The 27,790-nt window shown below is 46.6% G+C and overlaps 1 protein-coding gene across 1 annotated transcript in view; it reads left to right on the top strand.

Annotated features, from left to right (window-relative positions):
• Window positions 1–27,790, top strand: part of GLP1R (glucagon like peptide 1 receptor) — a 667,920-nt gene that overhangs the window by 53,449 nt on the left and 586,681 nt on the right. Inside the window, exon 3 of the mRNA XM_086925577.1 lies at window positions 15,869–15,975. Within this exon, the coding sequence (XP_086781703.1) occupies window positions 15,869–15,975 (107 nt within the window). The remainder of the gene's footprint in view (window positions 1–15,868; window positions 15,976–27,790) is intronic.

Raw genomic sequence — 27,790 nt, 5'->3', positions numbered from 1 at the left:
GTAATGTTTGCGCCACTTTCGCTCTAATGCCTTACACTTGGTTTTTTCGAGCTTTAATTCATCGTTGTACCAAGGGGCTGGAGGGCGATGAACATTGCCTCTGCACTTAGTAACGGGCAAACAGATATCGACTGCTCTCTCCAGCCAGGTATGGGCTTCACGCGCAATCGTTTCCATATCGGTGCCCAAGACGGGGGGGTGAATTTTTAGTGCATTCTGCAACTCGGACAGGTCTAACCTTTTCCAATTTCTCATAAGAATTGGGGGCCGAGCAGAAAGTGACGGCTTAGAGTCAGTAGGGGTAATGCTAAAAAGGGTTAAAAAATGGTCCGACCAACCTTTGATACCTCAAGATAGGCGAGGTCATGCTGCAAAGCTTAGAGTCCTGCCGCGAACCGCGCTGCCTTAGCACTGACGGGCGCAGACGGGCAGGACTCTGGCACGACTCAGGCGCAGCGAAGGCGCGCCCGCTGCGCGATCCCGCTGCGCGTAGAGGGGAGCTTTAAATAGGCTTTCCTTGGAGGGTGTTCCTAAAATGTTGGCGTGGACAATGGCACACAATTGGTCTTGACAAAAATGTGTACTTTTCTTTTTCAAAGTTGTCTTTTTATTGAGCACCAAACATGACCAAATATCAAAGACAGCAATCTCACTAATACATAGGGCGCGCAACTGCCCGGGTGGCAACATAAGGAGCTATGATGGGTTCAGCTTCGCAAAGTCTCCAAGCCGGTCACCGTCCCGTACAGGGTGAATGATGTTGATTTCCTAAACAAGTAACCCCCCTCAGAACCAACAGAATCCCCCCACCTCCCTCCCTCCCCATCCGGTGGTGACAAAATAAAGATAAGAACAATAAAGTAATAAATAACAGAGACAGAAGGAGGCAGTGATATAGGCAGTAATGAGTATTTGGGGTGTAAAATTAACAACTAGCATAATCCACCTCACTCCACGACTGGGGCAACAACATTTGAAATGCTATGCAAGAAAGTTTTTTTTCTAAAACATTTCCTCCATGGATGGATTCGCAGAACAGTGTGGTTAAGGATATTTCTGAGGTTAGGAAACCTGTTGAGGAACCTCAGACTAAGAGAAAGGTGTACTATGACAAGAAATGTAATGTAATCAATCAATCAATCATCGCATTTATATAGCGCACTACTTACCCAGAGGGTCTCAAGGCGCTGGGGGAGGTGGATCTGCTACTGCTCGAACAACCAGGTCTTGAGTTGCTTCCTGAAGGCGAGGTGGTCCTGGGTCAGGCGGAGGTGGGTGGGGAGGGAGTTCCATGTCTTGGCGGTGAGGTAGGAGAAGGACCGTCCCCCTGTGGTGGCTCTACGGATGCGGGGGATGGCAGCGAGGGCATGGCTGTTCGATCGAAGCTGGCGTTTGGGAGCGTAGAAGTTGAGGCTGCTGTTGAGGTATCCTGGGCCTTGGCTGTGTAGGGCTTTGTGTGCGTGGGTGAGGAGACGGAAGGTGATTCTCTTGTTGACCGGAAGCCAATGCAGATCTCTCAGGTGTCCGGAGATGTGGCTGCGACGGGGGATGTCCAGGATGAGTCGTGCTGAGGCGTTCTGGATCCGCTGGAGTCTCTTCTGGAGTTTGGCGGTGGTTCCGGCGTAGAGGGTGTTGCCGTAGTCCAGTCGGCTGGTGACGAGGGCCTAAAAGAGAATAATATTCAGATTGGTGATTGAGTACTAATACAGAAAACCCTTCCTTGTCGAGAGGGTGGGGAAAAATTCGGTATTTTTGAAGACCAAAGACCAAAGGCTGGTGCAACATAAACAAGGTTATCACCATTGATGCTACTCAAGTACACATATTAAGAGAAGTGGGGAAAAGTGGACATGAGCATCCGGTTCGTACAGCAGGTTCCAGTAGTTTATGTAGGTCAAGTGCTTAGAATGTTTCTGACTACACTGTTCAAAATGAGGGAAAAGCACCGGTGACTGTGTTTTTAGATCTGGTAGGAGAATTGTTTTACCAATCAGATTTAAAGTGAAAGGTAATGTGTTTGTTTTTTGTTTTTGTTTGTTTTGTTTTATTTTCTGGGGAGAGGAGGTGTTGTATCCAAATGTGATGTGATCATCACACACTCGTGTCTGGCTTGTGGTTGTGTCTCGCATGGAATGCATGTTTAGATTGGGGTGAGGCATTCTATGTGAGATAGTTGGTGAGCAAACAGATGAGAGGAGGCAATTCCTGCTTCGCGGCTTCACTGTAGTTAATAAACTAAGTAGTTCTACACTTACTGGGTTACATCTTGTTTATGAACCCAACAGGTGGCAACACATTCACAAAGGTAATGAGATACTCCTAGGACCACTTCCCCATTGTGAATGTAAAAAAAGAGTGTTGTTTGGGAGCAGATTGTGGTCTAGGGGACCACTGCCAACTCTCATACAAAATAAAAAAATAAAAATCTTTTATGTTTAGAAAAGCAGTCTTGCTTCCTTTAAGGAAAAAGGGCTTCATTAAATAAAAAAGTTGTCTATATTAAAATGTGATCACAGACATGATGGTCTTTGACCCCAGCAGACCACCATTGCTGTGATGTCATCCAATTATAACAAGTCGCAATTCACAACCTGCTTCATGAATATTGATGAGGTAGGTCGTTTTGAGACCTACCATGATTTGGTATTTTGTGAACTGATCTTTTTCTACAAAGGTCGGTTCACAAAATACTATTCAATTTGCCAAAAATCAGTGCACAATTTGCAACCACTTTTTGAAAATAGATATTTTGTACGTCAAGCCTTTAGGTTGAAAAACATTGATGCATTATGTATGAAATTGGGTTACTGGTTGAGATAGGTAAAATCCTTCTTAAGCAGCAGTTACAATACTTGTCAGGGTGAAGTCACAAAGCACCCCCAAATTAACCTGCGCTTAACCCTCTGGTAGCTTGGCACAAAAGCAGTCAGGCTTAACTTAGTGGCAATGTGTAGCATATTTATGCAGCCCTTCTAACAGTAATAAAGTTAAAAACAACACAAGAAAAATTACACAACAATTTAGAAACATATTATAAAGTATAATAGACAATTTAAAACCAAAAGGACACCATTCTAATCAGTAGAACCGGAGTTATGCAATTTCAAAGTTGTAGGTTGTAATAGCACCAAAAAACACAAAGCTCCAACTGTGGATATCTGGTTGTACTGGCCTGGGGCAAAGTCACAAGTTCAAACCATCCAAGATGGAGCGCGGGCCGCCCACAGGGACCCAGTTAGGCCTGCTGAACAAGAGTAACTTGGTGTCGGAGTTCTTCTTCGAGGATGTGTCATGCTTTGGCGATTCCTAGGAACTGCGAGGCTGAGAGCTCCTGTGTTGTCATTGAGGATGCCATCGATGAGGGGCTTGTAATGTGAAGTCCTCTATAGAGATGCATCATGCACTGCCTGGTTCCAAAGAAGCTGCTGGTTTGAAATGTGGTGTTCTGCATCGTCATCGAGGATGCTGCCATTGATGGGCTTGCGATGCAAAGGCCTGCATCAAAGATGCGTTGCACAGTGGCAGTTCCTGAAAAGGCTGCTAGTGGCGGAGACAAACCACACAGTGGTCCCGATGTGGAGTTTGTTGAGGTGGTGCATTGCGCAGTGGCTTCGATGCAGATTTTCTGGTCAGTGATGCATTGCACTGTGACTTCGACGCGCCGGTTCTGCAAAGACCACAGTTGGAGCTGGTAGAGCACCTCCAAGCCTGCTTCGAAGGATCCAGGACTGGGATGGTACAACTCGGAAGGGTAGGACTCACAGCTGCAAGATCCAGGTGCGGGATAGAAGATTGAGCAAGCCTGTTCCTTCCCTGAGACTTCTGATCAGGAGGCCTGCCGACTGTGCCTTGGAGTCACTCTGGTGGTCCTGGTTTCAAGAAGCAGGTCCAATCCTTTACTCAGGCAGCAAGGCAGCAGGGCAGTCCTTCTTGCAGAGAGGCACAGCAGTCATTCCTCTGAGTCTTCCACAGGTCCAGATGTGTACTGAGGGGACCTGCTTGCTCTGTGCACTGCGTGTTGCTTCAAAGGCGATTTAGAGGCACTTTGGACCTACATCTACCCGGCATTTCTGTTTCCTGCATCTTTCCAGCACCTGCTACAGTTCGCCGGACCCGCTCTGCGGGTCCCGCTTCAGGGAGGAATCAAATGTTGGCTGTTGGCTCAACGGGGCTGCGAGCAAGAAGGGCAGGGACTCCATTGACCAGGAGTCCCTGCAAGGCCAATAGGACACACCTGGCCCGCTCTCCTCGGTAGCCACGCCCCCAACGAACCGGACCTGATTTCAGCAGTGTTCCTGAGTGTAATTGGTGGGACCTGCTTGCTCTGTGCACTGCGTGTTGCTTCAAAGGCGATTTAGAGGCACTTTGGACCTACATCTACCCGGCATTTCTGTTTCCTGCATCTTTCCAGCACCTGCTACAGTTCGCCGGACCCGCTCTGAGGGTCCCGCTTCAGGGAGGAATCGAACGTGGGCTGTTGGCTCAACGGGGCTGCGAGCAAGAAGGGCAGGGACTCCATTGACCAGGAGTCCCTGCAAGGCCAATAGGACACACCTGGCCCGCTCTCCCTGGTAGCCACGCCCCCAACGTACACGTTCTTAAACTGGCACAGGCCCGCGCTCACGGGACAGGCGCGGTACGAAGCGCGGAGCGAAGCCCGGGCAAAGGGCGGGCCGTTTGAGGCCGTTCGAGAGCGTGAGAGACCGGACCGGGACCTTGCTCTAAGCTCTCCACTAATGAACCATTACCGCAGGTACTTATCAAAATCACCGCCACGAAACAGATTACTCTTCCTGCCATCCACTAACATTTAGTATATCTTACTCTCTGAAAATGAACACGAGGGGTAGCAAACTAAAAAAGCTAAAAAAAAGCTGGGGTTGGAGAACAGCTTTTAGGACCAATGGATGACTTTATTACTAAAGCAAATACTTTCATCGATCAAAGCATTAGCCTGATTGAGGGTAGAGTCTCTACCGATGTTGCTATTGCAAGGCGATCATCAATGGGTCTACTAGCGGTAGCAAGAACCCCAGAAACACAGAGTACTCAACCTCAACCTTCACTAGGCAACAATAGGCGCAGTCTTCCAAATGTTGTAGACCTTTCAGCCTCCCAACTCTCCTTAACAATATCAGACTCTGAGCTAGAAAAAACGCCTGAAATCTTCCCTGACCACACCCCTGAGGAAGTAAGGCACCAGTTTAAAGGCACAATTTCCAGTCTGATCAATTCAATAACCTCTATTTATTCCAAAGAAAGGAAGAAAACGGTCAATTATTCTGTTCCACGAATTTATTTTCTAAGCTTTTTTGACCAAATATATCACTAGGTCAGATTCTTCAAATGAAAATAAAAAATAAATACAAAATCCAACACTCACTACAGTTATCGAGCCAAGAGTGGCTGTCTGTCTCCTGTCTGTCGCAAGGAAGATGGACACACTGGCATAGACCCAATTCAGATCAAAAATATTAAATTTGACGCGTCTATAGACACTATTACGTGGATGAACTAATGGGTCACTTACTAATGGGCCAGAATAACAGGGGCGGTGGCACCGAAACAACACAAACACATTTACAGTAGTTTCAAACTACTGCATCTACTTCCATAAAATAAATCATGTTCTGAGGGACACCTGAATATACATTCCCCTAATTAGTATTTGGAATTGTTGTCAGTTTTGCTTTGAGAGATATTGTCCTTCCACTAATTGATAATGCTGTATTTTGAAACAGCCATTTTACCTGAATACATGTGATACCAAGAACCTGAACATTATCTTGAATTCCACAATTTTAACATTTAATAGACCTGCGCATCGATCACATATAAGGCAGATCTGGACACCAGGAAAAAGAAAGCATTTCTCAAGAGAACATGAACTAGGACACGTTGTGTTGCAATCGCGGTCTCAGCTTCTCCTAGAATACAGCCAGGCGTGTGATGATGGCAAACCACCTGATGTTAGTCCTTTTAAAATACAGACCTACATTAGCTATGATAAGATTACATGTAAATAGTGCACAATAAATCCATTTATTTCGTACATGTTAATTTTGATATCAATTCAAAACACTTAATATGAAAGATTTCTCTACCGATAATCAGCTTTAAATCCTTTTGAATCTTTTTTCCATGAAGGTTTTGCCAAGCACCTGACATAACAAAGGTACAGTGTAGGCAGCAAAAGTGCAAGCTTCTCTAGGACAGAGAGAGACACAGGGCAGGTGGAAGCCTCAGTGTGAGGGTCCCTCACACACAGAATAAGTAAAACAGATATAGCTGCTCTGCAAGCTTCACCACACACAGCAGAAGAGGTGCAGCGTGGGCAGTAGAGGTGCAAGCTTCTCTAGGACAGAGAGAGACACAGGGCAGGTGGAAGCCTCAGTGTGAGTGTCCCTCACACACAGAATAAGTAAAACAGAGAGAGCAGCTCTGCAAGCTTCACCACACACAGCAGAAGAGGTGCAGCGTGGGCAGCAGAGGTGCAAGCTTCTCTAGGACAGAGAGAGACACAGGGCAGGTGGAAGCCTCAGTGTGAGTGTCCCTCACACACAGAATAAGTAAAACAGAGAGAGCAGCTCTGCAAGCTTCACCACACACAGCAGAAGAGGTGCAGCGTGGGCAGCAGAGGTGCAAGCTTCTCTAGGACAGAGAGAGACACAGGGCAGGTGGAAGCCTCAGTGTGAGTGTCCCTCACACACAGAATAAGTAAAACAGAGAGAGCAGCTCTGCAAGCTTCACCACACACAGCAGAAGAGGTGCAGCGTGGGCAGCAGAGGTGCAAGCTTCTCTAGGACAGAGAGAGACACAGGGCAGGTGGAAGCCTCAGTGTGAGGGTCCCTCACACATAGAATAAGTAAAACAGAGATAGCAGCTCGCAAGCTTCACCACACACAGCAGAAGAGGTGCCGCGTGGCAGCAGAGGTGCAAGCTTCTCTAGGACAGAGAGAGACACAGGGCAGGTGGCAGCAGCAGTGTGGGGGCACCTCACATACACTATAGTTTAGCAGAGAGAGCTGCTCTGCAAGCTTCACCACACACAGCAGAAGAGGTGGAGCGTGGCCAGTAGAGGTGCAAGCTTCTCTAGGACAGAGAGAGACACAGGGCAGGTGGAAGCCTCAGTGTGAGGGTCCCTCACACACAGAATAAGTAAAACAGAGAGAGCAGCTCTGCAAGCTTCATTACACACAGCAGAAGAGGTGCAGCCTGGGCAGCAGAGATGCAAGCTTCTCTAGGACAGAGAGAGACACAGGGCAGGTGGAAGCCTCAGTGTGAGTGTCCCTCACACACAGAATAAGTAAAACAGAGAGAGCAGCTCTGCAAGCTTCATCACACACAGCAGAAGAGGTGCCGCGTGGGCAGCAGAGGTGCAAGCTTCTCTAGGACAGAGAGAGACACAGGGCAGGTGGCAGCAGCAGTGCGAGGGCACCTCACATACACTATAGTTTAACAGAGATAGCTGCTCTGCAAGCTTCATCACACACAGCAGAAGAGGTGCAGCGTGGCCAGTAGAGGTGCAAGCTTCTCTAGGACAGAGAGAGACACAGGGCAGGTGGAAGCCTCAGTGTGAGGGTCCCTCACACACAGAATAAGTAAAACAGAGAGAGCAGCTCTGCAAGCTTCATCACACACAGCAGAAGAGGTGCCGCGTGGGCAGCAGAGGTGCAAGCTTCTCTAGGACAGAGAGAGACACAGGGCAGGTGGCAGCAGCAGTGTGAGGGTCCCTCACACACACCATAAGTAAAACAGAGAGAGCAGCTCAAGCCTCATCACACACAGCAGAAGAGGTGCAGCGTGGGCAGCAGAGGTGCAAGCTTCTCTAGGACAGAGAGAGACACAGGGCAGGTGGCAGCAGCAGTGCGAGGGCACCTCACATACACTATAGTTTAACAGAGATAGCTGCTCTGCAAGCTTCATCACACACAGCAGAAGAGGTGCAGCGTGGGCAGTAGAGGTACAAGCTTCTCTAGGACATAGAGAGACACAGGGCAGGTGGCAGCAGCAGTGTGAGGGTCCCTCACACATTGAATAAGTAAAACAGAGAGAGCAGCTCTGCAAGCTTCACCACACACAGCAGAAGAGATGCAGCGTGGGCAGCAGAGGTGCAAGCTTCTCTAGGACAGAGAGAGACACAGGGCAGGTGGCAGCAGAAGTGTGAGGGTCCCTCACACACACCATAAGTAAAACAGAGAGAGCAGCTCAAGCCTCATCACACACAGCAGAAGAGGTGCCACGTAGGCAGCAGAGGTGCAAGCTTCTCTAAGACAGAGAGAGACACAGGGCAGGTGGAAGCCTCAGTGTGAGGGTCCCTTACACACAGAATAAGTAAAACAGAGAGAGCAGCTCTGCAAGCTTCATTACACACAGCAGAAGAGGTGCAGCGGGGGCAGCAGAGGTGCAAGCTTCTCTAGGACAGAGAGAGACCTAGTGCAGGTGGAAGCCTCAGTGTGAGGGTCCCTCACTCACAGAATAAGTAAAAGAGAGAGAGCAACTCGCAAGCTTCATTACACACAGCAGAAGAGGTGCAGCGGGGGCAGCAGAGGTGCAAGCTTCTCTAGGACAGAGAGAGACAAAGGGCAGGTGGCAGCAGCAGTGTGAGGGCACCTCACATACACTACAGTTTAACAGAGATAGCAGCTCTGCAAGCTTCACCACACACAGCAGAAGAGGTGCAGCGTGGGCAGTAGAGATGCAAGCTTCAGTTTAACAGAGATAGCAGCTCCGCAAGCTTCGCCACACCCAGCAGAAGAGGTGCAGTGTGGGCAACAGAGGTGCAAACTTCTCTAGGACGGAGAGAGACACAGGGCAGGTGGAAGCCTCGGTGTGAGGGTCCCTCACACACAGAATAAGTAAAACAGAGAGAGCAGCTCTGCAAGCTTCACCACACACAGCAGAAGAGGTGCAGCGTGGGCAGCAGAGGCGCAAGCTTCTCTAGGACAGAGAGAGACACAGGACAGGTGGCAGCAGCAGTGTGAGTGTCCCTCTCACACAGAATAAGTAAAACAGAGAGAGCAGCTCTGCAAGCTTCACCACACACAGCAGAAGAGGTGCAGCGTGGGCAGCAGAGGCGCAAGCTTCTCTAGGACAGAGAGAGACACAGGACAGGTGGCAGCAGCAGTGTGAGTGTCCCTCTCACACAGAATAAGTAAAACAGAGAGAGCAGCTCTGCAAGCTTCATTACACACAGCAGAAGAAGTGCAGCCTGGGCAGCAGAGATGCAAGCTTCTCTAGGACAGAGAGAGACCTAGTGCAGGTGGAAGCCTCAGTGTGAGGGTCCCTCACTCACAGAATAAGTAAAAGAGAGAGAGCAACTCGCAAGCTTCATTACACACAGCAGAAGAGGTGCAGCGTGGGCAGCAGAGGCGCAAGCTTCTCTAGGACAGAGAGAGACACAGGGCAGGTGGCAGCAGCAGTGTGAGTGTCCCTCACACGTAGAATAAGTAAAACAGAGAGAGCAGCTCTGCAAGCTTCATTACACACAGCAGAAGAGGTGCAGCGTGGGCAGCAGAGATGCAAGCTTCTCTAGGACAGAGAGAGACCTAGTGCAGGTGGAAGCCTCAGTGTGAGGGTCCCTCACATACAGAATAAGTAAAACAGAGAGAGCAACTCGCAAGCTTCATTACACACAGCAGAAGAGGTGCAGCGGGGGCAGCAGAGGTGCAAGCTTCTCTAGGACAGAGAGAGACAGGGCAGGTGGAAGCCTCAGTGTGAGGGTCCCTCACACACAGAATAAGTAAAACAGAGAGAGCAGCTCGGCAAGCTTCACCACACACAGCAGAAGAGGTGCAGCATGGGCAGCAGAGGTGCAAGCTTCTCTAAGACAGAGAGAGACACAGGGCAGGTGGCAGCAGCAGTGTGAGTGTCCCTCTCACACAGAATAAGTAAAACAGAGAGAGCAGCTCTGCAAGCTTCATTACACACAGCAGAAGAGGTGCAGCGTGGGCAGCAGAGATGCAAGCTTCTTTAGGACAGAGAGAGACCTAGTGCAGGTGGAAGCCTCAGTGTGAGGGTCCCTTACACACAGAATAAGTAAAACAGAGAGAGCAACTCGCAAGCTTCATCACACACAGCAGAAGAGGTGCAGCGTGGGCAGCAGAGGTGCAAGCTTCTCTAGGACAGAGAGAGACACAGGGCAGGTGGAAGCCTCAGTGTGAGGGTCCCTTACACACAGAATAAGTAAAACAGAGAGAGCAACTCGCAAGCTTCATCACACACAGCAGAAGAGGTGCAGCGGGGGCAGCAGAGGTGCAAGCTTCTCTCGGACAGAGAGAGACACAGGGCAGGTGGCAGCAGCAGTGTGAGGGCACTTCACATACACTATAGTTTAACAGAGAGAGCTGCTCTGCAAGCTTCACCACACACAGCAGAAGAGGTGGAGCGTGGCCAGTAGAGGTGCAAGCTTCTCTAGGACAGAGAGAGACACAGGGCAGGTGGCAGCAGCAGTGTGAGGGCACTTCACATACACTATAGTTTAACAGAGATAGCTGCTCTGCAAGCTTCATTACACACAGCAGAAGAGGTGCAGCGGGGGCAGCAGAGGTGCAAGCTTCTCTAGGACAGAGAGAGACACAGGGCAGGTGGCAGCAGCAATGCGAGGGCACCTCACATACACTATAGTTTAACAGAGATAGCTGCTCTGCAAGCTTCATCACACACAGCAGAAGAGGTGCAGCGTGGCCAGTAGAGGTGCAAGCTTCTCTAGGACAGAGAGAGACACAGGGCAGGTGGAAGCCTCAGTGTGAGTGTCCCTCACACACAGAATAAGTAAAACAGAGAGAGCAGCTCTGCAAGCTTCATCACACACAGCAGAAGAGGTGCCGCGTGGGCAGCAGAGGTGCAAGCTTCTCTAGGACAGAGAGAGACACAGGGCAGGTGGCAGCAGCAGTGCGAGGGAACCTCACATACACTATAGTTTAACAGAGAGAGCTGCTCTGCAAGCTTCACCACACACAGCAGAAGAGGTGGAGCGTGGCCAGTAGAGGTGCAAGCTTCTCTAGGACAGAGAGAGACACAGGGCAGGTGGAAGCCTCAGTGTGAGGGTCCCTCACACACAGAATAAGTAAAACAGAGAGAGCAACTCGCAAGCTTCATAACACACAGCAGAAGAGGTGCAGCGTGGGCAGCAGAGGTGCAAGCTTCTCTAGGACAGAGAGAGACACAGGGCAGGTGGCAGCAGCAGTGTGAGGGCACCTCACATACACTATAGTTTAACAGAGATAGCTGCTCTGCAAGCTTCACCACACACAGCAGAAGAGGTGCAGGGTGGGCAGTAGAGGTGCAAGCTTCTCTAGGACAGAGAGAGACACAGGGCAGGTGGAAGCCTCAGTGTGAGGGTCCCTCACACACAGAATAAGTAAAACAGAGAGAGCAACTCGCAAGCTTCATTACACACAGCAGAAGAGGTGCAGAGTGGGCAGCAGAGGTGCAAGCTTCTCTAGGACAGAGAGAGACACAGGGCAGGTGGAAGCCTCAGTGTGAGGGTCCCTCACACATAGAATAAGTAAAACAGAGATAGCAGCTCGCAAGCTTCATTACACACAGCAGAAGAGGTGCAGCGTGGGCAGCAGAGATGCAAGCTTCTCTAGGACAGAGAGAGACCTAGTGCAGGTGGAAGCCTCAGTGTGAGGGTCCCTCACACACAGAATAAGTAAAACAGAGCGAGCAACTCGCAAGCTTCATTACACACAGCAGAAGAGGTGCAGCGGGGGCAGCAGAGGTGCAAGCTTCTCTAGGACAGAGAGAGACCTAGTGCAGGTGGAAGCCTCAGTGTGAGGGTCCCTCACACACAGAATAAGTAAAACAGAGCGAGCAACTCGCAAGCTTCATTACACACAGCAGAAGAGGTGCAGCGGGGGCAGCAGAGGTGCAAGCTTCTCTAGGACAGAGAGAGACACAGGGCAGTTGGCAGCAGCAGTGTGAGGGCACCTCACATACACTATAGTTTAGCAGAGATAGCTGCTCTGCAAGCTTCACCACACACAGCAGAAGAGGTGCAGCGTGGGCAGTAGAGGTGCAAGCTTCAGTTTAACAGAGATAGCTGCTCTGCAAGCTTCACCACACACAGCAGAAGAGGTGCAGGGTGGGCAGTAGAGGTGCAAGCTTCTCTAGGACAGAGAGAGACACAGGGTAGGTGGAAGCCTCAGTGTGAGGGTCCCTCACACACAGAATAAGTAAAACAGAGAGAGCAACTCGCAAGCTTCATTACACACAGCAGAAGAGGTGCAGAGTGGGCAGCCAAGATGCAAGCTTCTCTAGGACATAGAGAGACACATGGCAGGTGGCAGCAGCAGTGTGAGTGTCCCTCACACACAGAATAAGTAAAACAGAGAGAGCAGCTCTGCAAGCTTCATTACACACAGCAGAAGAGGTGCAGCGTGGGCAGCAGAGATGCAAGCTTCTCTAGGACAGAGAGAGACCTAGTGCAGGTGGAAGCCTCAGTGTGAGGGTCCCTCACACACAGAATAAGTAAAACAGAGCGAGCAACTCGCAAGCTTCATTACACACAGCAGAAGAGGTGCAGCGGGGGCAGCAGAGGTGCAAGCTTCTCTAGGACAGAGAGAGACACAGGGCAGTTGGCAGCAGCAGTGTGAGGGCACCTCACATACACTATAGTTTAGCAGAGATAGCTGCTCTGCAAGCTTCACCACACACAGCAGAAGAGGTGCAGCGTGGGCAGTAGAGGTGCAAGCTTCAGTTTAACAGAGATAGCTGCTCTGCAAGCTTCACCACACACAGCAGAAGAGGTGCAGCGTGGGCAGCAGAAGTGCAAGCTTCTCTAGGACATAGAGAGACCTAGTGCAGGTGGAAGCCTCAGTGTGAGGGTCCCTCACATACAGAATAAGTAAAACAGAGAGAGCAACTCGCAAGCTTCATTACAAACAGCAGAAGAGGTGCAGCGGGGGCAGCAGAGGTGCAAGCTTCTCTAGGACAGAGAGAGACACAGGGCAGGTGGCAGCAGCAGTGTGAGGGCACCTCACATACACTATAGTTTAGCAGAGATAGCTGCTCTGCAAGCTTCACCACACACAGCAGAAGAGGTGCAGCGTGGGCAGTAGAGGTGCAAGCTTCAGTTTAACAGAGATAGCTGCTCTGCAAGCTTCACCACACACAGCAGAAGAGGTGCAGCGTGGGCAGTAGAGGTGCAAGCTTCTCTAGGACAGAGAGAGACACAGGGCAGGTGGAAGCCTCAGTGTGAGGGTCCCTCACACACAGAATAAGTAAAACAGAGAGAGCAACTCGCAAGCTTCCTTACACACAGCAGAAGAGGTGCAGCGTGGGCAGCAGAGATGCAAGCTTCTCTAGGACAGAGAGAGACCTAGTGCAGGTGGAAGCCTCAGTGTGAGGGTCCCTCACTCACAGAATAAGTAAAAGAGAGAGAGCAACTCGCAAGCTTCATTACACACAGCAGAAGAGGTGCAGCGGGGGCAGCAGAGGTGCAAGCTTCTCTAGGACAGAGAGAGACACAGGGCAGGTGGCAGCAGCAGTGTGAGGGCCTCTCACATACACTATAGTTTAACAGAGATAGCTGCTCTGCAAGCTTCACCACACACAGCAGAAGAGGTGCAGCGTGGGCAGTAGAGGTGCAAGCTTCAGTTTAACAGAGATAGCTGCTCTGCAAGCTTCACCACACACAGCAGAAGATGTGCAGTGTGGGCAACAGAGGTGGAAGCTTCTCTAGGACAGAGAGAGACACAGGGCAGGTGGAAGCCTCAGTGTGAGGGCACCTCACACACAGAATAAGTAAAACAGAGAGAGCAACTCGCAAGCTTCATTACACACAGCAGAAGAGGTGCAGCGGGGGCAGCAGAGGTGCAAGCTTCTCTAAGACAGAGGGAAACGCAGGACAGGTGGCAGCAGCAGTGCGAGTGTCCCTCACACATTGAATAAGTAAAAAAGAGATAGCAGCTGAGCAAACTTCACCACACACAGCAGAAGAGGTGCAGCGGGGGCAGCAGAGGTGCAAGCTTCTGTAGGACAGAGAGAGACACAGGGCAGGTGGCAGCAGCAGTGTGGGGGCACCTCACATACACTATAGTTTAACAGAGAGAGCAGCTCTGCAAGCTTCAACACACAGAGCAGAAGAGGTACAGAGTGGGCAGCAGAGATGCAAGCTTTTCTAGGACAGAGAGAGACCTAGTGCAGGTGGAAGCCTCAGTGTGAGGGTCCCTCACACACAGAATAAGTAAAACAGAGATAGCAACTCGCAAGCTTCACCACACACAGCAGAAGAGGTGCAGCGTGGGCAGCAGAGGTGCAAGCTTCTGTAAGACGGAGAGAGACACAGGGCAGGTTGAAGCCTCAGCGTGAGTGTCCCTCACACACAGAATAAGTAAAACAGAGAGAGCAGCTCTGCAAGCTTCATTACACACAGCAGAAGAGGTGCAGCGGGGGCAGCAGAGGTGCAAGCTTCTGTAAGACGGAGAGAGACACAGGGCAGGTTGAAGCCTCAGCGTGAGTGTCCCTCACACACAGAATAAGTAAAACAGAGAGAGCAACTCGCAAGCTTCATTACACCCAGCAGAAGAGGTGCAGCGTGGCAGCAGGAGCTCATTCTTCAGGCATGTGTGTGTGCGCATGCTTCATGCGTGTATGTGTGTGCGTTTCTGTGTGCATTAATGGAAGTCAGCTAGGACAGAGTAGGGGCAGCATGAAAAAGAAAGCTTGAAGTGGTAGAGCAGGGACAGCAAACACTGATAGACCAAAACCCGGCAGGGAAGCAGCAGAACGTACAGAGGGACTTCATGCCCTAGAGGAGGAGGGAGAACAAATAGAAATTGTAGCTGAGGTCAATCATGGGACGTGTTTCGTGTTTGGTGTTCGTGTACACCTAGAGCAATGAAGAGAAAGAACAAGTCAGAAGCTAATGATATGTGCAGATTGGGTTACATGCAAAGGAAGGGCCAGTGTGTCCAGTTATTGGCCACAGGATGGAAGGTGGTGTCATGTGGTCACAGGCCTGGGCAGGAACACCACCATTTTACATTCTCACGTTTAAGCTTGACATCTTTGTTTGAACGTTGACACTTGACACACTTTTTTGCTTGCGAGCTTGTACGGGCAATGTGGTATGAAATAACTTTGCTTACATTTACACATCTTCGTAGGCACATTATCAGAGCCTTGAACGTTCTGTACGACGGTTGAAGTTCAGTATAGGATTAGTCGTGTATGTGTCCAAAATGGAGATATTGCACTCCCTATGGGCACTATAGGCTCTGGTTTAACATTTCCCCAATCATGCAGGTCCCACTTTCGTGATGATAGGGGAACAGAAATCGGTGCAAGATGACAAGCACAAAAACCTCTGCTCAGGCTAAGCAGGCCTTGCCTGGTCCAGCATCTTGGCGAATCATCCTCATTCTCGACCACTGCACTAGCAGTTTGGTTAATGAAGTAGCAAAATAATGAAAGTTGGTGCAAAGAGGCGTGTGCTCACCAGGCAGGGCCACAATTGAGCTCATCTGCACCTACACAGCATGACCAAAAAAGCTACCACCACTCAGGGGCATCAAAAGAGGGGTCAAAGCAAGGCCACACCTTTGAGGCTCTAGGGTGGGGATATCAAAGGATATATCTCCTTCTCCAGGCACACCAGATCTACAGTTCGAGGGATCCCTAGAGATTAGGGGCTGCACAAATGTTTCCCACAAGCAAACATACAGTTGAGCCATGAGATAAAAGCAAAATGTGCCTTGGGTGGCAAAGCTGCCTGGAGTAGTTCTGTCCTTTTTCCACAACAGCCTTATTTAACCTATTGCCTCAAAGATCCCTTTGTAGCGATGAACACAACTGGTCAGCATTGGAGGTTCAAGAATGGAGAGCCCTGAATAACCATTTGTCTTTTCTTGTGTTGTTTCAGAAGCCTCCTGAAGAGTTGCTGCTCTCCCTTTCTGTCATCTACACCATCGGTTATGCACTCTCCTTCTCGGCGCTTATCATAGCAACGGTGATCCTGCTGGCGTTCAGGTACCAGTGGAGCATGTTGGAAGCTAGCATGTATGGTCTTTGGATACTAGACTGGGACACTTATCACCTGGAATGCAGCATTGCAGTTACTCATGTGCATTTGTATAAAATATGTATAATATATGTGACTATACTCACCTACTCAGCTGTTCAGAACTTGTGAGCATTTATAGAATGAACATCCCCAGAGGTACACACAAGGAAAGGAGAATAACAAACATCTTCTATTGCTCCTTCGGAATCCTTGAATATCATGACTTGTCTGCCAACCCCTCTGTTAACATTGAACTTTTCGTAGGTGAGTGCATGCCTAGCAGTCTGGTCAACATGGGTAAGGAGGTGACAAAGTACAAACTTGGCTCAGCTTTAGTATCTTGTCCTGAGCAACAAGGCCCTCCTTGGAGACCGTGAAAGAGGTTGTGAGGGCGATGTTGGTGTCCAGGCTGAATTCAGTGACAGCTGAGGTTCAAAGCTGTCAAGATTCATGTCATTGAGCCAGGCTTCTACTGCATCTTGTTTGTTGTTACTGTCAGGATGGCAGGAGACACTATGGAGCCCTAGGAAACTGCACAGGTGATAGCAATCTTTGGTGACCTGAAGGTGCCCATGCAAAAAAACTGGCACTGGTTGGAAAGATAGGAGGAGAACCAGTGAAGGATGCGGCCAGTGAATGCCATTCAAGTCTCCAGGGTGTGCGTAAGAGAGTGGGATATTTGACTGTGTGAGAGGTCCAGCAATATCAGGAGACAAAGGCCGTCTTCATCACTGGGGTCAGGAAGGCATCACTTACGATGCATAAGGTTGCAGCCTCATTGCTGCAGTGTGATCTGAGCCCGACTGGTAGTCGTGCAGAAGATGGTTCACTTTGCTGTGGTCTTGGAGTTGAACATACATTACTTTTTCAATGATCTTGCTGATGAATGGTGGGAGAGTGATGGCCATTAGTTGGCGAGGTCATCAGGATCTAGTGTAGGTTTCTTTAGGAGTGGGAGGATCTGGACAATTTTGAGAGCTTCTGAGTGAGGGAGTCATTTACATTGGTAAGCAGAAGGATGATGGAAAGACGTAATCTTCATATGAAGTGGCTTCGAGGGAGTTGAGTATGTCCGTGAGATCTGGGAGCGATAGGATTTTGAAGACTGACCATTGCTAGGTTTTACAGGAATGGTTGGGTGTAACAGATACAGACGGCTTGGTGCTCTTTTGGATTTTCTGTATTTTTTTCACAGAAGCGAAGTCGATGGATTGCACTTTTCTCAGAATGAGTTATACGTGGGTCTGGCAGAGGGTTGATGCAGTGCTTGATTTTCTTGAACATCATTATGCTTCTGGAGGTGTCTTCGTTGGTGGTATTGGAATAGTAATTTGCTTTGACTGATTTGATGAGCTGCCTGTGTGCTGAGAAGAGGGACTTCAGTATCAACAGATCTCCCAGACTTTTGTTTTCCTTCCATTTTCTTTCCGGTCTGCGAATGTATTGTTTATTGTCAGAAAGGTTTTAGATTACCAGGATGCTAATAGCGTTGACTTGCACTTGTGTGCTGTAATTGGGTTGTGAATGTTTACATAGTTTTCTGAAAAGTTCTTGAAGTTGTTTGGAAGGTGTCAGATGTGGAGGGTGAAAGATGAGTTCAAGAATTAGGTTGTCTATGGAGAGGTCTTCGAAGGATCTGAAGGTTTGAATTTCTCTTTTGTGTTAATCTTACTTTGTGGCTGGTGATGTTAAGAAAATGTTGAGGATGTGGCTTTAGAGTGTGTTGCTTGTGTGATAAGCTGTACTATGTAGAGTGCATTAATGAGGCTGAAGAGGGTGTCAAAGTGTAAAGATCTGGGTATGAAGCATGTTTCTGTGATGAAGAGGGCATTAAGCGTGCTCTAGGTTAAAAGCTCTGCAATGTCTGGTGGGTGGAGTACCGCAGAGTAAGTATTAATGAGCATGAGTTGGGTTGTGTGTAATGTAGTTTCAGAGTATGTGTGGTCGGTAATTAGTGCTATAGTGCAAGATTGGGCCTATTACGGGCCCGATTCACAGAACTAACTTAAGACAAAATCCTAAACTTACTACTTTTGGTATTCACAGAAGTTAGCATTTTGTCTTAAGTTTGTCTTAAGACAGACTTAAGACAAAATCCTAACTTAAGTCTGTCTTGAGTCTGTCTTAAGACAAACTTAAGACAAAATCCTTACTTCTGTGAATACCAAAAGTAGTAAGTTTAGGATTTTGTCTTAAATTAGTTCTGTGAATTGGGCCCGTAGTGTGCAAATGCTATGTAGGTGTTTGGGTCGTCTGAATTCTGGTTGTGAGTTTATGGATTAGCAGTATCTGGTGCTGGGTGAGGCACGTGATTTTATCTTACCTTGTGAGTCTCTGTAGGGCAGGGGTTCTGACCCAAAGCCCTTTCTGGTTCCATTAGACCCAAACAGGTGATACATTTGTCTGTGTTTGACCTTTTCTGGGAATGCCAGGACGATTGGAGCCCCCGAAAAGTTGATGAAATTATGGAGAAGGCAGAAGTGTTTTCACTTCTTGTATTGATGTATAATGAAAGACAATAATGTCACTTCCTGTGCCAAATGATGATGGGAGATGATGTCCTCTTGCTTAGCTTTTCCATTTGATGACGGTTTTGGTGGCAAACCATTGATATCACTTCCCGTGTAGATGGATCATGGGACATGCAGAGGTGACACTCCTGTGTAGATAAATAATGGGAAATGAATTCCTCTTGCTTGGCCTCTTCTTCTAAAGATGGTTTTGGCAGGAAACCAGTAATGTCACTTCCTGGGCAGATGAATGATGAGAAATCCACTGGTGTCACTTCCTATGCAGATGGATGATGAGAAATTACATCATCTTGCTCGGCTTTTTCTTTTAAAGATGGTTTTGGTTGGAATCCAGTAATATCACTTCTTGTCCTGATGGATAAAGGGAAATGCAGTGGTGTCACTTCCTGTGCTGATGGGGGATGGGAAATGTAGTTCTCCTGCTGGCTTATTTTAGTTTCTATTTCGATGGGACATCATTAATGTCACTTCCAAATGCAAAGATGTCACTTCCTATGCAGATAAGTGATAGGGTCACAGCACAGGGGCTGATTAGAAACCCCTCAGAGGTAAGCGGCTTCTTCTGGAAACTCAGGTTATAGCTTCCTGAAGCAAACAGTCCAAAGAAAACAAGCATACTGTTCACAACAGACACCAGTGCAAGTACCACAGAGGACCAGTTCTCGAAGAAGAATGTCCTTTCCAGCAAGAGGATTTCTTCAAGTTTTGTAGAACAGTAAAGAGTGGTGCTGGCCTAGTTGAAGAAAAAATAGCTTTCCTATTTGAGGCATATAACTAGCCAATCATAAATAATTTCCCACACATAACACACCTGCTTCATTATAATCTGATGTCAAATCCGGTGATTTTTGGTTGCAGAGTGGTCAAATCATAAAGTAAAATGGAAGTGACGGGGAGTCCTTTCCAGATAAGGGTATCTCTAAAAATAAAAACCTCCTAAAGGACCAGAAGTTCCCACCAAAATGTGTGTTGGTGAAAGGAATAAGCAAACCTTCCTGCAGGTTTCTGCAGCCAGAGACAATGAAAGCTTGATATTGGTACCTCTGGTAGCTCGGTATTTAGAGAGAATATCAGAAATGGAAATATCTTGGACCAAAATATTGCGTCAAGAATATTGTGGACACAAATATCGTGAGGGTCTGTTTCAGTTTTAGTAAAAATGGCTCCACGTATATCCAAGCAGCGGCTCCTCCACTAAGGCGGAGCAGCGTCGCCCCACTGCTCTGCAAGCACCAGTTAAAGGAAAACTGAAATGATAATAACTAACGTTCTCATTGTAGTTTTCAGTTTCCTGATGCAGGGTGGGCTGTTCTGCTGTCAGAGCAGGGGCTAGGGGGAGGAGTGGTTTGCCCACTCAAAGTGCTCATGAATGTTTGGCCCGCCGTCTCATTCATGTGCAATTTGCATGTTCCCCACCTAGGCTGTTTAACAGCCTGGATGGAGAACATGCCCAGGGTCCCATTCTCTATCTGAGCGCTGAACCACGGCACTCCGACCAATCACAGCGCTACAGTGCTGTGTTGTAATTGGCTTAGAGAAGCCTGGTAGACTGGGTGCTTCCTGTTGCTGGACTCCAGACATCAAGAAGATAAGAAGAGGACAGAAGAGTGGTGGCGGCCAGCTGGCTGTAGCCAGGTAATAGTTTTTTTCTTCTTTTTCATTCCCTCCCCGCCTCACCACCCGGTCCGGTAACAGTCACTCCTGCATATATGTACTGTGAATATATATATATATATATATATATTCACTGAAAAAACCATAGGTTATAGACCATATATAGTTAGGAATTCACATTTACAAAACCTTATTTTACTCGCACAAAACCATTGAAATTCCATATATAGTTAGTTGCACTAACTATATATCGCGCACCCGCAATCCACTGCTGATGATGTCACATATTACATCATTCATGACATGGTCAGTGACATCACTGATGACATCACTGATGACATCTCAAATGACATCACTGATGACATCACTGATGACAACATCCAGTGACTGTATGTTTCTGTAAAGTTAAAATATGTCTTACATATTGAAGAATGAGTGGATGTATAAGTGTCTGGATGAAGAATTTAGTAGGTGCATGACTGACTGTATGAGTGAGTGATTAAATGTGTCTCACTGAGTGCATGGGTTAGTGACTAAACTGTCTTAATGTGTGCATCATTATGTCTGTTGTTCTGTAAACTGTTGCATGTGTTGATAAGTAGCTATATGAGTAACTATATGGGTTATTGATTGGTTGCCCAAGTATTTGTATGGGAGACTGAGTGTGTGTGTGGGTGGCTGGGAGGTGTATGACTCTGTGCATAGATGTGTGAGCAGTTGATTCACTAGATGGATGGTTTCAAAAGTGCATGTGGAAACAGCTGTATGGGCGGTTGACTGTGTGCATGAGTGTATTGGTGAGTGAATGGATATCTCAGTGCTACATGTCAAAGTAAGTACATATGTAAAACACAGTACATGTGAGAGTTGACATATATAAATAACTGTGCATAAGAGCCAGTGAATGTGTGAGTGGCTGTATGGATCATTGTGAACTTGTATCAGGGATTGTATAAGAGAGTAAATATGTGTTAGTATATGTTTGAATAAGTAAAGTTTGTATAACTGTATAGTTGAGGAAATGGAGGTGTGATTGATTCTTTGCATGACTGACTAGGTGTGTGAGTAACTCCATGGATGAGTGACAGTCTGTGAGTGTCTGTTTACACTGATTGTATCTAAGGTTATATTAGAGTCTGAAGAGGTTCATCGTATTATCACATGAATGATATCATCAGTGATGTGATCAGTAATGTCAAATGAGATGTCATCAGTGATGTCATCAGTGATGTCATCAGTGATGTCATTTGAGATGTCATCAGTGATGTCATCAGTGATGTCACTGACCATGTCATGAATGATGTAATATGTGACATCATCAGCAGTGGATTGCGGGTGCGCGATATATAGTTAGTGCAACTAACTATATATGGAATTTCAATGGTTTTGTGTGAGTAAAATAAGGTTTTGTAAATGTGAATTCCTAACTATATATGGTCTATAACCTATGGTTTTTTCAGTTAATTTTCAAGGTTTGTAAATGCTAATTCCTAACTATATATGGTCTATAACCTATGGTTTTTTCAGTGAATATATATATATATACATACATATATAAACATATATCATCTGTATATCTATATAAATACAAACATAAATGCATGCATACATATACTTATATGCATACAGATGCATGTTATTTACATGAAAGTTGAAAAAACACTAATAAAAGCAAAGCTAAAAAGCCACCTCATTACAAACAGAATGGCTTTAACTTAAACGAGGGCGAGATCTATTGCATTTTCAATGCTTGTTTACTTTGGTTCCATCAAGAAGGCATTCAGATGTGTCACACATTTGCCATAAATTCTGAATGTTAGCACTCTAGTTGCACATTAGATCACTGTAGTAAAGCTACTGCTCACCAGGGACGTCTGCTGCTGGTATTTAAAGTGCATGTTTCAGTCTGCATGTCAGAATTTTTTTAATGAAATAGAAGAGGATTTGAGAAGTCACTCAAAATGATCCCTAATTTTTCTTTCTGAAGCACTAATCATACTTTCTATGGCAAAATTAACCCCCTCATGTTGTTCCTTTTTAAATTGAGTGTTTTCAGACTTACCACTTCATTCCAATCAAGATGGCTTCTGGTGTGCTATACTTTTGTCATAAGTAAGACTGTTAGCGCTCTAGTTGTTCTTTAGAACACTCTGGGCCATTCTGTCATTGGGCTATATTTGGGGTACATCTGGGTGATATTTGGGCTACATTTAGGCTCTTTTGTCTCTGGTGGCCATCTTGGGAGACTGTATGTCAGAATTTTTTAATGAAATTGAAGAGGGTTTGAGAAGTCACTCAAAATGTGCCCTAATTTTTCTTTCTGCAGCACTAATCATAATTCATATGGCAAAATATACCCCCTCATTTTGTTCCTTTTTAAATTAAATGTTTTAAGAGTTACGACTTTATTCCAATCAAGATGGCTTCAGGTGTGCCATACCTTTGTAATAAGTAGGACTGTTAGCGCTCTAGTTGTTCTTTAGAACACTCTGGGACATTCTGTCATTGGGCTATACTTGGGCTACATCTGGGTGATATTTGGGCTACATTTGGGCTCTTTTATCTCTGGTGGCCATTTTGGGAGACTGCATGTCAGAATTTTTTAATGAAATAGAAGAGGATTTGAAAAGTCACTCAAAATGTGCCCTAATTTTTCTTTCTGCAGCACTAATAATACCTTCTATTGCATAATATACCCCCTCATTTTGTTCCTTTTCAAATTAAATGTTTTAAGAGTTACCACTTTATTCCCATCACGATGGCTCCAGGTGTGCTATACCTTTGTAATAAGTAGGACTGTTAGCGCTCTAGTTGTTCTTTAGAACACTCTGGGACATTCTGTCATTGGGCTATACTTGGGCTACATCTGGGTGATATTTGGGCTACATTTGGGCTCTTTTGTCTCTGGTGGCCATTTTGGGAGACTGCATGCCAGAATGTTTTAATGAAATAGAAAAGGATTTGAGAAGTCACTCAAAATGTGCCCTAATTTTTCATTCTGCAGCACTAATCATACTTTCTATGGCAAAATATACCCCCTCATGTTGTTTCTTTTTAAATTAAATGTTTTAAGAGTTACCACTTTATTCCAATCAAGATGGCTTCAGGTGTGCCATACCTTTGTAATAAGTAGGACTGTTAGCGCTCTAGTTGTTCTTTAGAACACTCTAGGAGGCTGCAGTAGAACACAAAGGAATCAACTGACAGTCTCTGTCCTTGTTGGATGTACATGTTTTACTGAGAATGTCAGACTTCATTTTCACATGACTGAGAAAGATAATGTGAATTTACAGAAAATATGCTTTCAGTTTAGCTTATAGATCCCCTTCCAAACCACTGTGGGAAAATCATGAGATATTAGTTTTCTTTCAAACAATATTCATGATATCACAGCAGGAGGTTTTTCACATGGTAAAATCACCTTAGAACCCACCACAAATTCTAAAACGAGTATGGTACCATCAACAAATGATTTATAATGTAACTAAAGTCCTAAAACCCTCTATTAACTACAATGCTTTTTAATGAGGTGCTATCATGTATATTGGTCCCAAGATGGCTGCCAACACTTCTTGGATGAAGTGCTGACAGCCAATCAGATCAGATGTGTGGTTAGGCTCCGCCCAGATATATATCTTTTTTTGAACCTAAATTACTCAAAATCCACTGGAGCACATATATTGAGACCTAGCAAAGGCACATCGGGCTAACAGTCCCTACAATTTTGCCAAGTTTCGTGCAAATCCATTCAGCCGTTCGAGCTAAAAGTGAGGCCAACCGCCCTATGGAAATTAACATGGGAAAAATGCGTTTTGGGACCCCCCTTTTTTCTCGGCCCCCCCTTGATGAAACCCCCCCAAATTGTCAGGGGCTGCTCAGAAACAAAATGTTCGATTTTCCTGAAAATTTCAGCCAATTCCGTCCGCAAACGCCAAAGTTATTAGACATAGAATTTTCAAAAATCCCATTGAGAAAAAATCCTAACTATATATACCTACTGGCGACCGCCAGTAGGTAATATATTCAAGTTACCTAGATGTGGAGTTAGGAATAGTAAATCTATAGTTACCTATTTTTATTTACCTTCTTGATATTTTGGTCCTCGATATTTTTGACACGATATTATGTCCACATAATATTTCTGTTTCTGATATTCTGTCAGTGGTATGTCTGGAGGCCAGACCCAAACTATGGCCCTTGTAACAAAGACTTGCTGTAAACCTAAACCACAGCTATTCCTTCTAATTTGGCTTCCACTGTCCAGGGTTAAACAAACCTGCTCAACTGTTCCTGACTCAGTGAGTTAATAATGAGAAGATAGTACACAGGGAGGTTGGATCCATTGTGTACTCACACTGACGGGGGCTGGATTGGTTAATCATGTTCTTTTTGTGCAGTATGTTATAGTGCAAGAGATTTACATACAGGTATGTTTATTACATAAGTTATAGACATGTGTCGGCTTGTAATAGATATCTTTTTTTTTGTCCTCCTTCCACCAAAAGCTTGTGCAAATAAACTTTCTCAACCCATTCCGTCGTCGTGGGCACCAGGGGTTGGCGTTCTTGCAAGGGCCTGGGCATGCCCGCCCTGCCTCTTTATACCGAGGCCTGGTGTAATCATAGGACAGCCAGGCCTTAGACCAGCCTCATTTGTCTTCCCCAGTCTTATAGAGGATCCCATATCGCGCTATTTACTTTTTGTGCCAAACTAAATTCTAACCGTGCAGTGCTCAAAGCCGTCCGTAACCAGTTTTCATATGTGGGAGGGCTTGTGTCTTTCCAGAGTTGGCAGATCTCCCTACGCGCTATTATGATAAGATTAAAAAATAAAGCCACTTGTGCCCCCCTTAATAAACTAAGAAGCTGAATATCCATCCCGAAAATGACTCTAACTAAATTTAACGTCAAGGACCCTTGTGTTTTAAAAATGCCATCTAAGGCCTTCTCAATCATAGACCAGAAGGAACCCAGAAAAGGACAGTCATAAAAGAGATGTATGTCATCTGCTTCCACTCAAACTTTGCAATTTTTTGGGGTGTGTAGTAGAGCCTGTTGATGGTAAAATAGTGATTCTTCTTCAGGGAGGCTGATCTGACATATTTATACAAGGTATTGAGAGATCTGTCGTAAAGAGCAACCGATGTCTCCTCCAACCCGAGGCATTCCAGATTTGATACATTGGGGGGGACGCTGTTTCCTCCTCCTGCAACATTTTCCCATACCACATTCCCACTTCCTTCTTTATTGGGCTAGGGGATTGAAGTGCAGACTCGATATCCCAGTTCCCACCGATGTTCTCTCTCTCAGCGGCAAACCAAGAACAGATCTGAATATATATGAATCTAGAGAAAGAATCCCCTATCTTCGTTCTCAAGACCTCCCATGGGATAACTCCCTCTGATGTTACTATATCTGCCGATACTGTTATACCTGCTCTCCTGATGGAAACAGAAAGACTGTCCTTAAAGCATGTCGGCAGGCCCGGGGAGTCCGTAATAGATATCTTAATGTTGTAGGTATTTTTGCAAAATGAAAATTGGTGAACAGTTCATGAGTGTAAATAGGCTATTTGAATGATTTAGGCATTGTATGGCATTGATGGGACATGCTTGTTGTGTGGTCACTCTGAGGTTTCTCCTCGTTGTCCCTCTGCATTCCAGTTCCTGCAGTTGTCTGTCCCCTCCCCTTCTCTACCCTGAGTCTCATGGTTTACTTGCACATTCATCCTGTGGGATCTGTCTTTCCACCCAATATCTCAATCAGAAGGTGGGACTACCCTTGAGTTCATGAGTTTAGTCATATATCCTTAAGTGTGCCTTGCAATACTTCACTACTCTTTAAGTGTCCCACATTGCTTGATATTGCTTGTGTGTAGATGTAGGCGTCACTGAATCGAGCTGGGGTTTGAGATAACGGCAGGCATGTTCATTGTGTATTTGTAATGCGCTTTGGATTAGTTTATGACTTGCTCCTGTGGGTATGTGCTGGACTAGTATATGTAAAGGAAAGCTGGTGGTGATGTTGGGATTGGATTGTAGTTAGGTCTAGCATCTTGGATGTGGAACGGGTTGTGGTCCGTGCCATTCCTGGGCAGCATTGTCTTCTGTACATCCATGTGGAGGTGGACTGCTCCTGGACTGCATTTGGAAGCTGGGCGCTTCCCTTAGCTTGGCACCTCATCATGGCCATGATACTGGCATCTGCAGTGGCTTTTCACACTGCTGTCTGAATTTGCTGTGCTTTAGGAGGAAGGGTAGAGCAACTACCCAGGAGGCCATATCTCCTGTTCAAGCTTGAATGTTTTTGGTTCAAATCATTTTATTGTTACTATTGCAAGGTGGTACAGAAAAACAAGGCAGTAATAGTGAGCGTCGCAGTGACCCCAAGGCGAGTGAAGAACATTGACAACATAAATCAAGCCCATCAACCACCCCACCCTCCTAGGAGTACGCACAGCAAAAGACTTATCAGGATATGGCACTACCAATGCCCCATAATTACCCTGAGTCCCCACACAGCCTATGAGGGGTCACTCACATCTGTCAAGCGTTGCAATCTCAAGTATTTGGGGCAGGTCCGTTCACAGAACTCTGCAGAAAGGAGAGCTATGCATGGGTGCCATAGGTCCCTGTATGAGTCACCCTGAGCAGTCAAGACCAGAGCAAGCTTTTCCATTCCCAGCTCATGCCATAAGCGGTGGAGCCGCTCCAGATATGTTGGGAGCTTGTTGGTGCCCCAGTGAGTAAGGATGCTCTGAAGGGCTGCCCCCAGCGCTAGGCTAATGTGTTGCCCCTTGTGTGATTCAAGCAGATAGGTAAGCGTGTTGGGGAGACCCAGGATAATGTAGGCAGGGAATCAATGTCGTTGAGTGTCGATGTGAGCGTTGATATCATTCAGGACCCCATCTCAATATGGCTGGAGTTTGGGGCATTCCCATAGGAAATGGGCTAATGTCCTGGGGGATCCACAGTGTCTCCAACAGTCAGCACTCTGTGTGGGATTTCCGTTATGTAGGCGGACCGGTGTAAGAAACCAATATGTGACCATTTTCATGGCCGTCTCCCTGCTGGCTGTTTTACGTGCCATGTGTCATGCTCTATTGTACACTTCCTCCCACTCTTTGGCTGTCAGTTGCCTCCTTCGTTCCCATTCCCAACGTTTCTGCCCTGGGGTGGTAGGGACTGGCGAAAGCCTGTTGCAGTATGCCGTTTAATTTGGTAATAAGGCGTTTGTCTGTGGTTTTTGTTATCAGCCATTTTTCGAATATAGTAAGGGATCGTTGTGTTCCAGGGAGGACCGTGAGACGCGGGATTCAGGGCTGGACCTGCAATTACCACAGCAGCTCTGACTCCGGGAGCTCATAATCTGCTTGTAAATGCTGAAACAGGATAGGCCCTCATCAGTGAAGTGGCCAAACAAACAGCAGCCGACGTGTTGCCAGAAGTGAAATGCACCCTGATAAAGGCCATACACAAAATCAGTATTGCCTACAGCCGGTGTCAGCGGAGCGGGGAAATATGATAGGTCTGCGCGTTTCGCTTCTCGGTCCCATATACCAAAGACAGGTTTAATAACTGGGGAGGAATAAAGTCCCCATTCTCTCTGAAGATGAGGTAGAAACAGGACTTTCCATG

The sequence above is a fragment of the Lissotriton vulgaris genome, chromosome 6 (assembly GCF_964263255.1).
Source record: "Lissotriton vulgaris chromosome 6, aLisVul1.2, whole genome shotgun sequence".
Lineage (NCBI taxonomy): Eukaryota > Metazoa > Chordata > Amphibia > Caudata > Salamandridae > Lissotriton > Lissotriton vulgaris.
The sequence above is the reverse complement of the archived record's forward strand: the minus strand, read 5'-3'. Positions and strand labels throughout refer to the sequence as shown.